General features: G+C 39.2%; 1 protein-coding gene across 1 annotated transcript in view; it reads left to right on the forward strand.

Annotated features, from left to right (window-relative positions):
* b3glctb (beta 3-glucosyltransferase b) overlaps positions 1 to 16,383 on the forward strand; it is a gene marked incomplete at both ends in the record, with an annotated part of 34,968 nt that extends 18,585 nt beyond the window's left edge. The window contains 2 exon segments of the mRNA XM_082157318.1: positions 10,165 to 10,286; positions 16,329 to 16,383. Coding sequence (XP_082013444.1) covers positions 10,165 to 10,286; positions 16,329 to 16,383 — 177 coding nt within the window.
* Between the last annotated feature and the right edge of the window lie 830 nt (positions 16,384 to 17,213).

A 17,213-nucleotide genomic window follows, 5' to 3' on the forward strand; every position in this document is an offset into this window, starting at 1 on the left:
CCCATCATGGCGGACGACAGCAGGCTCCGGCCCACGGCGAACGGCGGCGACTCCTCCTCTCCCTCACGGACGGCAGCCGTCCCTCCAGCACCCAGGCGGCCAGCAGCGAGCTCGACCGTCCCCCCAGCAACTCACTCCAGCGCACCGCCTCGAGCGTCCATGGCGACGGACTCTGCTCAGCATGCTCGATGGCACCGCGGATTCCCCACAGCGGCGAGGGCTCTTTGACAGCGCGTTCCTCCTTCTTCCCGGGTTTCGGCACCAATGTAACGAGGTTCAATAGTTATGGGAAGAAGGAGGCGGGAACCGGCGAACATTCAATATATTTTAATGACAAAAATAAACCAAATACAAAATGAAAGTAAAAGCCAGCAGCCCCTCACGGACGACTGCTGGCCACACAAAACAGAAACAAAACACAACATAAAATCAGGCCTGTCCTCTCTCGCTCTTCACTGTCGTCGCTCCTCCTTTATGCTTCCGCTCCTCCGTGAGAGATTCGAGACCGGTGCGTCTCGCAGGTGTCGCTCATCAGAGTAATCACGCCACCGGCCTCATGCCGCTCTCTCACGGCCCTCGGCCTCGTCCTGCTCGCCACACTCTCGAACCGTTACTCCGATGGATTTCAAACTCGAAAGGTGTCTTGCTACGGGCACGAGTAAGTGCAGTGCCAAGTTTGGCATTGTTTGGATTAGAAATGCAAAAGATATTGTTAAATATAAAGGTAAAAGAAGCACACATTGGCTTTTGCCGCTCTAGCCGCTGGCCACTCCCCCTCTCACACTGACACTGAGTGAGCACAGAGCAGGACCAGAGGCCACTCCCCCTCTCACACTGACACTGAGTGAGCACAGTGCAGGACCAGAGGCCACTCCCCCTCTCACACTGACACTGAGTGAGCACAGCGCAGGACCAGAGGCCACTCCTCTTCTCACACTGACACTGAGTGAGCACAGTGCAGGACCAGAGGCCACTCCCCCTCTCACACTGACACTGAGTGAGCACAGCGCAGGACCAGAGGCCACTCCCCTTCTCACACTGACACTGAGTGAGCACAGTGCAGGACCAGAGGCCACTCCCCCTCTCACACTGACACTGAGTGAGCACAGCGCAGGACCAGAGGCCACTCCCCCTCTCACACTGACACTGAGTGAGCACAGCACAGGACCAGAGGCCACTCCTCTTCTCACACTGACACTGAGTGAGCACAGCGCAGGACCAGAGGCCACTCCTCTTCTCACACTGACACTGAGTGAGAACAGTGCAGGACCAGAGGCCACTCCCCTTCTCACACTGACACTGAGTGAGCACAGCACAGGACCAGAGGCCACTCCCCTTCTCACACTGACACTGAGTGAGCACAGTGCAGGACCAGAGGCCACTCCCCTTCTCACACTGACACTGAGTGAGCACAGCACAGGACCAGAGGCCAGTCCCCCTCTCACACTGACACTGAGTGAGCACAGTGCAGGACCAGAGGCCACTCCTCTTCTCACACTGACACTGAGTGAGCACAGTGCAGGACCAGAGGCCACTCCCCTTCTCACACTGACACTGAGTGAGCACAGCACAGGACCAGAGGCCACTCCCCTTCTCACACTGACACTGAGTGAGCACAGTGCAGGACCAGAGGCCACTCCTCTTCTCACACTGACACTGAGTGAGCACAGCACAGGACCAGAGGCCACTCCCCTTCTCACACTGACACTGAGTGAGCACAGCACAGGACCAGAGGCCACTCCCCCTCTCACACTGACACTGAGTGAGCACAGTGCAGGACCAGAGGCCACTCCCCCTCTCACACTGACACTGAGTGAGCACAGCACAGGACCAGAGGCCACTCCCCTTCTCACACTGACACTGAGTGAGCACAGCACAGGACCAGAGGCCACTCCCCTTCTCACACTGACACTGAGTGAGCACAGCACAGGACCAGAGGCCACTCCCCTTCTCACACTGACACTGAGTGAGCACAGCACAGGACCAGAGGCCACTCCCCTTCTCACACTGACACTGAGTGAGCACAGTGCAGGACCAGAGGCCACTCCCCTTCTCACACTGACACTGAGTGAGCACAGCACAGGACCAGAGGCCATTCCCCCTCTCACACTGACACTGAGTGAGCACAGTGCAGGACCAGAGGCCACTCCTCTTCTCACACTGACACTGAGTGAGCACAGCACAGGACCAGAGGCCACTCCCCTTCTCACACTGACACTGAGTGAGCACAGCACAGGACCAGAGGCCACTCCCCCTCTCACACTGACACTGAGTGAGCACAGTGCAGGACCAGAGGCCACTCCCCCTCTCACACTGACACTGAGTGAGCACAGCACAGGACCAGAGGCCACTCCCCTTCTCACACTGACACTGAGTGAGCACAGCACAGGACCAGAGGCCACTCCCCTTCTCACACTGACACTGAGTGAGCACAGCACAGGACCAGAGGCCAGTCCCCCTCTCACACTGACACTGAGTGAGCACAGCACAGGACCAGAGGCCACTCCCCTTCTCACACTGACACTGAGTGAGCACAGTGCAGGACCAGAGGCCACTCCCCTTCTCACACTGACACTGAGTGAGCACAGCACAGGACCAGAGGCCATTCCCCCTCTCACACTGACACTGAGTGAGCACAGTGCAGGACCAGAGGCCACTCCTCTTCTCACACTGACACTGAGTGAGCACAGCACAGGACCAGAGGCCATTCCCCCTCTCACACTGACACTGAGTGAGCACAGCACAGGACCAGAGGCCACTCCCCCTCTCACACTGACACTGAGTGAGCACAGCACAGGACCAGAGGCCAGTCCCCCTCTCACACTGACACTGAGTGAGCACAGCACAGGACCAGAGGCCACTCGTCGAAGAAAGCAGCGGAGCTTAAGTAGTGTTTTTTCGGAGTTCACTGTGTAGTCTGCTCCCTGAATCGTCGCGCTTATTCATTTGTGGATGTTAACTGAATCTGTAAGTCAGCTACACTGTTTATTTCTGAATATTATATTTTATTCTGGTGCGCTTAACGTTATCGCTACTGTGTAATAGTAGCCTATGCAATTCACCGACTAAACATATCCTATTCAATGTGTTCACAGTCTCTTTCACAGCCATCATTTGTAGTAGCTTATTCACAAACTGATTGCTCAAGCATAGCGTTTTCTCGGAGTTCACAGTGTAGCCTGCTCCCTCAATCGTGTTGTTCAATTTATTGTATGTCATTATGTCAGTATCAGTATTTGCTTTCTACCATGCACAAATAAAAATGTCACTGAACTTTTGCTGTGTAATTGTAACAATGAGCACTCAAACACACCGAACCAACAATTACTAAAAACACACACAAAAACTGATTTTGCACAGGCACTTTGCACTAGTTTATGAAATTTTATGACCATTTATGACCCCCAGGTGTTCGTTTTTTTGTCTCTAGACGGTTAAAGTCCACAGCTCTTTGAATTGTTTTCGGATTACAACCGTCCATAATGTCTGTGTGAGAATAAAACGGTACAAATGAGTTTAAAGAAATAAGAATCATTGCTGATAAATACTGCATATAAAATAATAGAAATAAGGTGAAATTTATTAAGCATAAGTATTTTAAAGTTAGTTTTAATCTTATCAACATGAGATGAGATGTATGAGAAACGTATAAATTGAGATGCATGCAGGGGCACCGCTCCGCTCTCCATCCTGACTGTGTGTTGTTGTTGTGTATTTGGTTTGCAATTTGTTTCTGGAAGCATCAAACAATTGTCAAACAGGCAGGATAGTCATCTCTAAAGTTTTATTATTGAGTGATCGTAAAAGTGAACGAATGTAAACCATCACATACAACTGTCTCCCATCCTGTATTGTCTGGGAGACCCCAAAATGTGATCATTTTGACACCACCAAGACTGTAAGATCAATAGATTTAGATGTTTATACCTGTGTCTTCAGGAAACAGTCAGGGGTCAAAATAAAATGGCCACTAAGTTAAATTGTATATACTCTTATCCATTGATTGTTATTATAAACTAATCGTCCTTTCTTTTCTTTTGTTTGAAATTGATCAACAAACAAAGATACAATATTAAATCTTTAAATTTTTGATGGTTTACATTTTTGCTATTTACTAGCCTGTCAAAGTTAAGGTTTGTTTTTCTCCATAAGTTAGAAAAATTATCAGGCTGTTGTGCATTAAAACCAATGCGAATATATATTCTACCTATTCTAACTAAATCAACATAAGGTGATATATGAAACACAATATTTCAAACAGTTGAGTAAAATATAATATAAAATCTATTTCAAATGAAATTATTATAAATAAAATATATAGGCCTAATATAAAAATAAACATCTTACTAACATTTTCTGAACCATTTATTATAGTTTTAGCTAAATTAATATATATAAAAAGCACCTTACATTTTCCAGAGAGCAGGAAAAGATCTCCTTACACAGAAATGACCAAACCATGTATGAAATGATGCAATAAGTAGAAATATAAATTCTCTTGAGTGTTTCTTAGAGAGACAGAGGTGTGTGTTTTTAGCCAAAATGGTGTGACAGAGACCATGGGGGTTTCCATTGACATAATGATTTTGTACTGTAACTGTATATTCTAACCCGTACACCTAAACAAAACCCTCACAGAAAACTTTCTGCATTTTTTCCATTTTCAAAAATATAAATAAATATAATTTATAAGGTGTTTTGCTCATGGGACACATTTTGCTCAGGTCAAAAATACCTGACAACCCCCCCCCCCCCCCCCCCCACACACACACACACACGGGTTCTATAAAAATAAACGTATCTATATTTTAAATTAAATGATTATAAATAAAATATATAATTCAATGAATAATAACAAATGGTACACATTTTTAATTCAACAGTTTTAGTTAGTAAATAAGTTGGTTAAAATAAATAAATAAATAAATATAAAAACACCTTACATTTTCAGAGCGCTGAAGTAGTAGTTGTTTATGCAATGATACAAAAATAAAATAAAATGAAATAAAAACAATCCAAAAAGCAAATAGTTTAAGTTTTCATAAAACCAGCCCCGGATCCTTCAGGGATAAACTACAGTGTGAAATGAAGCTTCAGACCCTCACAGAGACAGGAGGAGTTACAGACCATATGAGCCTCTGGGACACAACCTCACAGCATATCTAAAGTTAGTCTGCTTTCCAGAGTTTCAATCCTACTTAATTTATTTAAAAGCATCATTTTAAAAGTTTAAATTAGATATTTTAAAATGAAAAGACTGTTTAAAACAAATCTTTAAAGTTTTATTAAAATCGTATCTTCTATTTATCTTCCTAAGACTTCTGTATGGTAGAAATGATTTTGCTTAAATTTAACTTATAAGGTATTATTTTTACTAAACAGCATCTGTTCAATTTTTTTTTACAATTTTAAAACAAAAACTGCTTTGTCGTCTTAGATCTTATTTCTACAAAAATATTCAAGCAGTATTTTTGTGCATGCAACATCAAACATGTTGTCAAAGTTTGTCACAATGTTGTTGTTGTTTTTCTGTTTTGTTTTGTTTTGTTTTGTTTTGTTTTGTTTTGTTTTGTTTTGTTTTGTTTTGTTTTGTTTTGTATTTGTATTTGTATCTTTTAGAAAATCACCACACATTTTCAGAGATGAGATGTGCCTTGATGCAGCATAAGTAAAGTTTGGCTTGAGTGAAAATGTAATTCAAAGCATGATCTTACTTTTTCTGCGGTATATGTTCTATTGCACGTATAAGTTGTATATTATTTTTTACTTTTCTTGTATCTTCCGAACTATCCTTAATCAATTTGGAAACACACAGGGTGAAACCCATTACTGAGAATATACTATCGGTTATTTACCCAAAATATATGTAGAATTTTTAAATGTTAGCATTTGTTGATGCGACAGGTTGTCTGCTGGCTCCATGAACAGACTTTGGGGAGAGCTGATGATACTATAGTAGGAAGCATGCCCTTTGACCTCCTCGATTTTGGAGGGTGTTAAAGACCCTACAAGTTGGTCCTTAATTTCAGATGTGTAAATTACAAAACAGCATTTTTCAACTGAGTGAATCTACATACGAGAGGTCTTCAGAAATCGTGTCTTCCTGGGTCAATGGGTCTCCTGAGAATATTTCATTTCCCTTAAAAAGGATAATCTTGATTTAAAGTTTGAACAAAGATTATTTGTTGTTTTCTGATACAATGCCATTAATTGGTACTTTTTTCTTTTATAAAATGTAGCCTTTTCTTATTTCTACAAAGGTTAAATTTCAAATCATTTCCTAGCAAGTATAAAGTAAAAATATGCTAAATATGTCTGATGCAATGTTTTTAAGAAATAGGTGCTGCATTTATATTTTACTCAACCGTTTGAAATATTGTGTTTCATATATCACCTTATGTTGATTTAGTTAGAATATATATTCACATTGGTTTTTAATGCACAACAGCCTGATAATTTTTCTAACTTATGGAGAAAAACAAACCTTAACTTTGACACGCTAGTAAATAGCAAAAATGTAAAGATTTAATGTTTTATCTCTGTTTGTTGATCAATTTATGGCTATTACGTGATCTGTCATGTAATTTGAGGTTTATTTTTAGGTTAATTTAATCCATTAGTGAAAAGCTTTACTATATTTCAGTGTAGACCATCTGAAAATAAATGAAACAGCATTGAGCTATTTACTCATAGGTAATAACTTAAAAAATAAACTATTAAATAATATAATAAGGACCAAAGAGGTTATTTAAAATATTGTTTAAAAAAATCTTTAAAAACTTTTGTTGATATAATATCAAACATTGCCTGTGAGACTCTGATCTTCAGAAGGTGTCAGAATTGAGGTGTCATTTTTTGGGGTGCTTCTTTCTTTCACACTTTCTCCCAGAAAGACAGGATGGGAGACAGTTGCCTCAGGAAAAAAGGATAAGTTGATAGTGTGTCTAGTGTAAATTGCATTGTGCCATCTCAGGTTAAAGTATTACATTTGAATGTTTTCAGGAAGGTTGACCATTGTTACAGTCTAATTTGACAGTATATTGTATGCAAGGCCGTAAAGCTACAAGTTGGCTCTCAGTAAGAGAATTTAAGGCTATTATTATTCACTTATTCAATATAGTGCTATAAATATTTACTTGTTATATTAAGTTGTTAACTATGTTGATGTTTTAAGATCATCCCTACTGACAAGTATAAGACAACATTACATAAAGTAGTAAAAGTTAAAAAGACTTTTAAATTGTCCTTGCAGAGTTCATGAAAGGATACATTTTAAATTTATGAAATAGTTCTCATCACTTTAAATGGGAAAACAATATGATACAAACAGGGTTAATGGATAACTTGCACATTTTTTAAAATAGTCAACTAAAATGTATTGCTTTTATTTTAATGTATTGTGCTTTCATCCAACTGTGCATATCTGCCAATACAGCAAGAAGAGTTGGAAACAGGGCTGAGGACAGGCCAAAAAAGGTGGATAGGTAAAACTGCTACGTCGCTGTCTACGTGCTCGCAACATTGTAACAACGTAGAACTGTAAGACGTGCTATGGCAACGTTGCTACGCGACATTCAGCAACTGAGAGACGACGTTCTGACAATAAATTTTTTTTATGCTAGATAGGTCTAGATATCCCCCATGTAGCATGTTATGTTTTGTGGTTAATTTTTAATTAGTCATATGTTATAAAATTATATACTTTTTAAATATTGTTTATCCTTATTATTATTTATGGGCCTAACAGTAAATTCATTATAATCAACACCTGCAAGTGTACACTTTGAAGAGTAAAAATGACATAGAAGGTTAGCTAATTCAACTTTTTAAAAACTGCATATGGTAATCAAATATCACTTCCAAAAGTCATACATTTGTGAGAAGAAAAAACCAAACAAACATACAGGGAGTCGACTAACTAGCATGAGCAAACATGCACAAATCTGGCAAAGAAACGAATGAGACGACAAATCAAAGGAAAATATAAACAGGTGTGCGAGCAGTTACAAACATTTTTTTTCTCTGTGCGTTTCCACAAAAAAAAAGAAGGAAAAAAAAGTAAAAAACATTAACGTGCAACAAGTAGGCTACTCTACACTGCCTGTTCAATGAGTGCTGAAATCAATTACTCATCATTAAAGTCATTTGGCTTCATACTTTTGGCATAAAGTTAAATATTTGTCATACCTGACCAGATGATGTTAAAAAAAAAGTCACATCAGAGAAGGAAGTTGTAGGTTGTGTTTGAATAATTACATATCTTATTTAGCTGAAGTAAATTAAATGCAATTCTCACGTATCCTGATGAAGAATGAGAGACGGCCCAACGATCAGTTGAAATTCAAAAGGCTGATTTTCGCGCTTCAGGGCAGTGACGAGTACATATGTTGTCCAGTGGTTGTCCAGACACCCTAGGCACAACCTTAAGCAATGGCCCTGAACGGTGGTTTAATGTCAACATTGTGACAACGCTCTAACAACCTTCACCACACAACGTAGTTATAGCAACCTTTTGGCCATGTTGTTAAAACGTTGTTAGAAGGTTGGGTACGCTGCGCCAACGTTCTGTGTTTGCTGGGCAGCTACATCACGGGTGGTTGAGGGTGAGTTAAGGCCCGGGTATACTTTATTTTCCACGATCTGCTCCCCGAGAGTCTTTCAAAGTACACTACTTTGGCTGTAAGCGTGGAAATACGCGTTGGGCTTTAGATTTAAAATCTAGTGGATTTTGTTTTCAAAGCGCTCTAGTCTCTCGCACATGCGCTGTTGTACGCGCACTGTCCGCACGGTCACAAAACTTGGGCTGCACTCGGACCTCCACGGACCCTCCTAATGATGAAAATTCCGTCACGCTTTACAGATACAGTCTGCCCAGATATTACTATTGCTTATACTTTTTTTTACTTGTCAGTAAGCAACCACCTAGCAACACGCTAAAAACCACTCAGATCCCTTAGCAAACACGTAGCAACATGGTGTTGGTAGTGGCATGCTACCTGTTTTGTCATGCTATCAATGTGTCCTAACAGTTTGGTGCTTAGTAATTGTCCTCAGGAGGTTTTTTGTTTACTTGTAGCATTCAAATTAGCAGACAGTGACTTCCCATTGCAATGTACTGTAGGTACTTTGTGAAAGACACAATGGTGTCATGACTGTCACACAGGTGAGTGTGACTCACTTTCACTTGAGACTGGAAATGTTAACTTTTCACATTGTTAGCTGTCCTAAATCATTAGGCAATTCAGAAACTGAATGATGTCCAGTAGAACGTGTTCCATAGAGTAAAGTTTCTATATTCTTACAAGATGGTGTTCAGTAGAGTTGGGGTGCAGAACATTTTGGCAGGTGGCTGCGGCTGTATGCGATTCATTTTTCATTGTTGCCGTACTTTGGCACCCAAGCAGAGCAACAAATAAGCTGAAATCTGTTGCTGTAAATCTGGAGAGCAATCTTGTGTATATATCACAGCAGAATTGAGGGTAAAGACAGGTTTATTATCTCCTTGTACCGGCTTAGTTTGTTCTCCCTAGAGCCTCATTTATAAAAATAAGATATGCCATCTATTTGATTGTTAATTTAAGGAATAGTTTACTTAAATTATGTAATCAGTTGTTCCAAACCCTAAACCCATTTTCTGGAAGGAAAAGTTTTGAAGAATGTTCACACTGCTGTCTTTTATACAGTGAAAGGGACTAGGGGCCGTCGATATCTAAAAGGACAAAAAAGCACCATAAAAGCATTATAAAAGTGGTCCATTACTCTTGTGCACTATATTCCAAGTCTTTTGAGACCATATGATGGATGATTATCTTACTGACCATTTTGAACTGTAGTGTCATCACCACCATTCACTTTCACTGTGTGGAAAAAAACAGATAGGACATTTTTGTGTTCCACATAAGAAAGAAGCCATATGGGTTTCGAACAATATGAGGGTAATCAATTGATGACAGAATGTTCATTTCTGGTTGAACTATCCCTATAAAAGTTTTACATGTACACCATTTATAAATTGTTCAGTGTAGCATTTGAGGAACGATTATACGTTCACAATTAGTACATGAAGTTCACAGATGCGTCTTTATAAATTAGGTTCCGTCTGTATGCTGAGCTGTGAAACCGCTGGTATAATCCATGGTGTCTTCTCTGACCACAGGCTGACAGGTTGATTATGTGAAAGAACTTCTGGCATTGCAGAGCCCAATTTCCTTCCACAAACACTGGAACATCAACCCTGTGGCTATCTACCAGCGCTGGCTTACAGAGCTTAATCTGAGGAAAAGTGCGTATTTATTTAATCATTTGATACTCTAGAAAATTTAAAGGCACCCTGAAATCAAAATTAACCCCATATTTAGTTAACCCATTTAATCCCAAATTTTTCCCAGAGATGAAATTTATGAGTTTGTGTGGTATTTGCAAGTATATTAAACAATCAATGTCAATAATGTAAAAAAATATTAGAAAAGTCCATGAAAATAAGAGTTTTATCTCTGGTCACAATTGTGACCGGTGGTAGAACACAGGGAGTCTAAGTCTATGGGGTATATAATACATAAAAAATCTCCAGAAATTAGTTTGAAGACAGAATTAAATTGTTGAAGTGATTTATTCGATTAACAAATAGTTAAACATTGTCTGGCCCAGTTTAAAAAAAGGACAAAATAGCAATCCTATGCAGCAGCACAAATATTTTAATTAAATTATGATGAAATAATAAATTATAGGAAATTGCTTAGTATGCAATCATTTATAAATGATGCAAAATACTTAAAATTACAAAATGAAAAAAAAAAGTACAGAAATAAAATAATAAATTAAAATAAACAAATTAAAATAAACAAATGATTAAAAATGAGCCTATGGTAGGAAACATGTAACAATGCCAAGGAACATGTAACAATTCATGAATAACAAGAAAGCATCACAAAAATTATCAATCAACAGTCACAACTGTGTGCTGGTGTGGAACTCATCATATATCACCTTCCTAAAGAAATAACAGTGGAATTATATATATATATTTTTTTAAATCACAACTGTGTCCTGCCTACCTGTGTTTATCAGCCAGTGGGCAACACCATCAAACCTGGGTATATCAGTCACAGCAGCTGACATTGAGGATGGCCTCCCTTGTCCTTTTGGTGCAGTACCTAATTTTTTCAGGAGACTTTGGGCAACTACTTGCTGAAATCCAAGGAGATCATAGTCACAATTCATGACATCTCTGTGGAACAGCAAACTGTTGACCACAGCACTGTGTAGAGTCCAGGCATGTCATGCATGAAGTTGCATCCACCTGGAACACAAGCTTGTTCAGCCAAACCCATCACTACACTGGGCCCATGACCTAACCCAGTCTCTGGAAGACAGAGCATATCCAGCTCCAGCAGCCATATCACCCTGTAGCCCAAGACTGGTTGCCCACTGAAGCTAAGCAGGGCTGAGCCTGGTTAGTACCTGGATGGGAGGCCTCCTGAGAAAACCAGGAGTTTCTGCTGGAAGAGGTATTAGTGAGGCCAGTAGGGGGCGCTCACCCTGTGGTCTGTGTGGGCCCTAACACCCCAGTGTAGTGACGGGGACACTGTACTGCCAAAGAGCACTGTCCTTCGGATGAGAAGGACGGTGCTCAGAGAGTCACTCTGGGGTCATTAAAAATCCCAGAATGTCCTTCGATAAACAGTAGGGGTTTAACCACGGCATCTTGGCCAAATTTGCCCCTTGGCCTCTGTCCATCATGGCCTCCTAATCATCCCCATATACTGATTGGCTTCATCACTGTCTCCTCTCCACCAGTAAGCTGGTGTGTGGTGGGCGTTCTGGTCCAATATGGCTGCCGTCGCATCATCCAAGTGGATGCTGCACATTGGTGGTGGTTGAGGAGATTCCCCCTTCCATATGTGAAGCGCTTTAAGTACCCAAGCGCTTTATAAATGTAACAAATTATTAATTATTATTATTATTATTAAGTAAATCCAAAACTTGACTTAAAGTCAGTCTGAAAGAGAGTTCATAAAAATAACACAGAATTACATATGGGGAACATAGACTCCCTGTGTTATACCACTGGTCACTATTGTAACCGTCTTCATTTATCTGCAGTTTCACAACAGAATAAAGCATGTATTAATTTAATTTCAATGTGTATGTATAGGTAACCCTTTCATGATGATATGTGCAAAAAATGTATAAGCTATTCAAAAAGGAACTTAGTATTCTTACCTGTCCTTTCTGAGCTTTTATGTCATCCTTCCGTTAAGACGACAGTACCAAGAAATAAATGTGTGTGGTCACATAACCAAACAAACCAATCATGTTAGACCTGCCATAAACTCATATAGACATCTTACATTTTCATTATATATGAATATGTACTTCATAATATGAGTTACTTTTTAATTTCACACTAAAATATGCAAAGAAAAATTGTGGTCACAATTGTGACCAGTGGGATTAAATGGGTTAAAAATCACAATCAAATACATTTTTTCTTGTTGAAATATTCTGTTCAGAAACTCAGAAATATATATTTTACAGAAGTAAACCGGGTTGCTATGGTATGGGTTTATATTGTTTGTTTGTTTTTTTTGTTTTTTTTACTGTCATTCATAATGATAGTGGTGATGCTGTCATGAACAGAAGTTGTGGTTTTAGATAAATTGGATACATTCGGATGCATTCTACTGTGGTATTATTCCGATTGTTTTTGATTTGATCATTGAAATTTAAGCAGCTTAAAACTTGTTTACTCTCTTATTGAGAGTTAAATCTATTTGTACAGCAAACAACAGTCTCTATGCGGGTGTATAGGCGGAGTGATTTAATACCATTTAGACTACCGTAAAACACAGAAATGTATCTGTCAATACATGCAGAGAAGAAGCTGTATCACATTACGTCTAATAGCCATCCAGTGCCAAACAGTGACCTTCTCTTGTATATTACTGTAACAGTACAAAACGGTACAAGCATGCTGCAATGCATAAACAGGGTGCCAGGGACACAATATTCCACTAATGGTTTGTAGAGTGGTCGCATTTGATATGTTAAAGATACCGTTTTGACAAAGTATGCATCTTGGGATTTTGTTTTGTGGTTTTATGCTTTCAGTTATGTTTCGCATTGGCTTTAAATATGAAAGCAAGTTGTTTTTCAGTGAAAGCTGAGCTGTGTCATTTCTGTGCTAGTACCACCAAACAGAAATTCAAATATAATGGTTTGTAAAACTTTTTGTTTTCAAACACGTTTTCCAAACACTTCTCCTGTCTTCCATTGGTAGTTACAAGCAGATATTCCTCCCCCAAACCTTTTGCTCTGTAGAGCCACATTTCGGAGGAAAAATCAGCCTTTCTTATACAGTAGTTGTCTCTACATTTTAAAATGGGATAGGACAGGAGAAAATATTTAAACATCAAAAAATTACACAGGACCTTCTCCCCTTTGCCATTCTGGGTATAAAGAAACAATGCTTCTAATTCTGTGCTGTCCACTTTATTAACTTCCTCTTTCTGAATACTTGGAATAGACACCAGTTTGGTTGCCCTTGCTTTACTTTTTTGATAATTTTGATTTTCCAGTACTTAACTTAAGAACTATTTAAAAAAACAAAAACAAACAAACATTCTATTCACTTGTAGTTCGCTTTATTTATAGTTTCTGCCTTGCATTCTTTACTCAAGAGTACACGTTGACAGGGTCAAAGGTACGGCCAAGGGTTTGATCTGTTGTTTGAGTAGCAAATAATCTTACATTTTGTCCGGCATGTTGTCCGTCCAGCCACACTTTTTATTTTTTATATCACTGACAAACTGCTCGAGGTTAACGTGGAGTTGTCTCCCAGAACCTACTCAAGCATGTTAAGGCTTAATACTGTACTTTCCACTTTGGCTGAATGAGACATCTTAGCTCAGATATTATAATTTGGCTGGTCATGGCGAATTTCTCAACATAAAGAATAGTCCTCATTGTCTTTTCAGTGCCAGCTTATTGACAGCCGAAAGACTGCGCAATAAAAAAGAACAGCAAAGCTTGTACAAATTGAAATTATCATCAACTAAGATTAATAAATGCTTTAGAATTTTTTTTCCCATTGTTTAACTAATATAGTTTACTAATATTAACAAATGGAACCTTATTGTGAAGTGTTACCGATAAAACACTATAAAAAAGTTTTGTGCTAAAGTTTGATCAACAAGTCTTAAGGCATGTTTACAGCAAGAACGATAATTATAACGATAACTATATTAGCGTCCACACCAGTAGACAATAACATTCTGTTTATTATATGCGCGCACTGCACTTATGACATCTGCCTCTTTAAATGCTCAAGATCTTTAGTCTGGTGGGTTCTGATTTGCTGTCATTGTTTTATCAGCTGGGAAATATATATTTTTTCTGTGCCGTTATCGATATAGTGTGGACTCTGGTATTCTTTTATATTTATAACGATTTTTAGAACTATTTATAATTATCGTCCTTACTGAAAATGGGCCTTTAAGCTGTACAAACCTAATGCTGCAGAAAAGAAGTGTCAAATATTAGATTGAGTTATGTATAATTTCTATATTTCGATTAATTCAAGGATCTATCTTTCATTTACTTATTATTCATCATATTATTCATTAATATTTCCACCAACCTCAGCAATGTTCTGTGTGCATGAGCCATCTGTGGGTGTTTTGTGAAATATGCTTCTAAATTGTCAGGGGATAACCTATGTGTTCCTCTGAAGAAGGGGAATTTAAACCATTGTGACTCCCCTGAAGACAGAAGGTTTTGCTCTGATACCTTGGCAGCATTTAATAGGATTCAGTTGGCAACACTGTGTTCTTTAGAAGCAGTGAGTCTCCATTAACTTCAATGAAGTTTGACAGTGTCTCTTTTTCTTTTAAATCTAGAATATTGTCGAACATTGTTGTACCCACTGCTAGGATGATGTACATGCATCCACCTTGTGGATGTAAATGTATGTACTAGCATTTCTGTTCTTCTAGCAAACCCTGATAGTTTCTGATGTTATATGGTGGTTCAGTGGAGCCAGGGATAGAAATTGAAATAAGCTTAAAGAAAAATAGCATGTGTTCTGGGTGTCAATCAGGATTTGAGCTTAAATGTGTAAAGTGACTCACGGCAAGAGAGCTGGACTCATTTGAATGAGAGATGGTAAAGTTATTACAAGGAAAAACTCCCAGAACTGCACTCTTGCTGAGATACTTGCTGACTTAACTCAAATGGCTCCTTGGGATTTTGCCTGTTTTCAAGCTTTTACATAATACTATAATTTTCCAAGTAGAGTAGAACAATACTCTCACGAATAGAAAGCCATAGGATTCAGCTGTTTTAGCTTCACTTAATAACATTAAAGCTGCAGTCGGCAAGTCTGGCAGATTGAGGGGACTTAGACAACATTTTGAATGTTTACAACTCTCGTTCCCCTCCCCCACTACCACTGAGCACCCTCCCATTGAGTTTGTGGTGCTCTTCTGTGAACGTGCCCGTCTCATCAGCATCGATCAACACCATGGAGTACTTGGTTACTTGGTACTTTCCTTGGTTGTTTTGGACCTCCTAGCTCTGGTTGTTAACCGAGCAATTGGAAGCTTGTTAGTAGATTTTCTCTCCGCCATCACGTTCATACAATCCAACACACCTGCGAACTTCAGGCGTGTGCATGTGATATTGTAACGTACGCGAGGGGGGAGGGGGGATCTGTGGTGTGTGCACGAACTGTGATTCACAGTCAGATCTCACACAGCCCTGCGCTGATTGGACCAGAAGAACCGGGAGCGGTGGATTTTTGCAAAACAAATAACAGTCTCTAGGTGGAGATAGAAGCGCGTTTGTTTTTCTAAAACCGGCTGATTTATGTTGTTCTGTCGGAGCATAGTGTCGGTTTTGGTGAATATGATCAAAAATATCTTGCCGACTGCAGCTTTAACAATAGAAAGTATTATGTCTTTTGTGAGTTCTGACTTAAATCAAAGCAGAAATTGTCTAGGTGGTTAACGTAGTGAGCGCAATTGTAGGTAAGACACAAAGACAATTGAATGAGATATATTTATTAAAAGTTAAATAAAAAGCATGGGTTATTATAGAGGATTCTTCTCATCCCTTACATTCTAAATTTCAGTTGTTGCCATCAAGGAGACGGTTAAGACAACCTAGATGTCATTTGTGCCAAATGCCATTCGAATTTTAAATGTTGAGAAGATATGAATATGAGTGGGGTGGATCGATATGTAGGCTATGCATAGGTACATGGGAATGTTATTGTTTTATTTTGTATGTATATTTTATGTTGTGTTTGTGTCCTTGTGTGTGGTGTATAGTGAAGCCAAAGACACATTTCCACTTGTGGACAATAAAGGAACTAAACTAAACTAAACTAAACTAATTAATTGAATTGGTCCTATCATATAAATCTTGTCACGGGTTTTTATTTGAGTTCAATAAGATTCATGCTGTGCAAAGTCACATTTGTTTTTTAAATGGGCTAAATTACCATACATGTCTGATTAAAAATTATGGAAGTGGAAGACAGAGTGTTTCATAATCCTTTTTTTTTTTTTTTGGACTAGCCTAATACATTTAAAATGAATTCTTGCTTTAGAAGTTTTTTCAAAGAAATTGCAATGCTCTAGTTAAACTGTGACCAATGAAGTTATGTTATCAGTTAATTTAGTCCGCTGTGCTAATGTAGTCTTATGTGAACTTGCCTTTCTTGATCCACTTATTTAAATAACTATAATTTACAAAAAATACTATAATAAAAAGCACTACTGTACAGGATTTATGCTATCTGTAAATCTAAGTAATGTTATTTCTCCAACAGAGATTCGATTTGCTCCCAAAAGCTGCAGAGGGAACAAATAAAAAATCTGAAAAGTACTTGTACTTCAGAGTGTCCAAAATCAGACACAGGGATTAAATCCATCTAAACCTGACAGATTCTCTGCTGACTTTGTATGTGCATGCATTTTATAAAAGCAAAAATCGTCATTGAGACTAGCATGGACAATCCTTATACCTCAGAGATGTCATTTCATTGATTTTTGGCCTTGGTTGGCAGTGGAATCTCATCCTGTTCTATCCTATAAATTGGAAGCTTGACATCAAAGCAATTGTTCGGCTTTGATCCACTTCCCTCCTTGGTAATGTTTCTTAGTCAGCGTGATTTACATGTCACTTAGCAGGTAATATTTTTGAAGAGCTTC

Source organism: Leuciscus leuciscus (assembly GCF_965113295.1).
Source record: "Leuciscus leuciscus genome assembly, chromosome: 24".
In the NCBI taxonomy this organism is placed as follows: domain Eukaryota; kingdom Metazoa; phylum Chordata; class Actinopteri; order Cypriniformes; family Leuciscidae; genus Leuciscus; species Leuciscus leuciscus.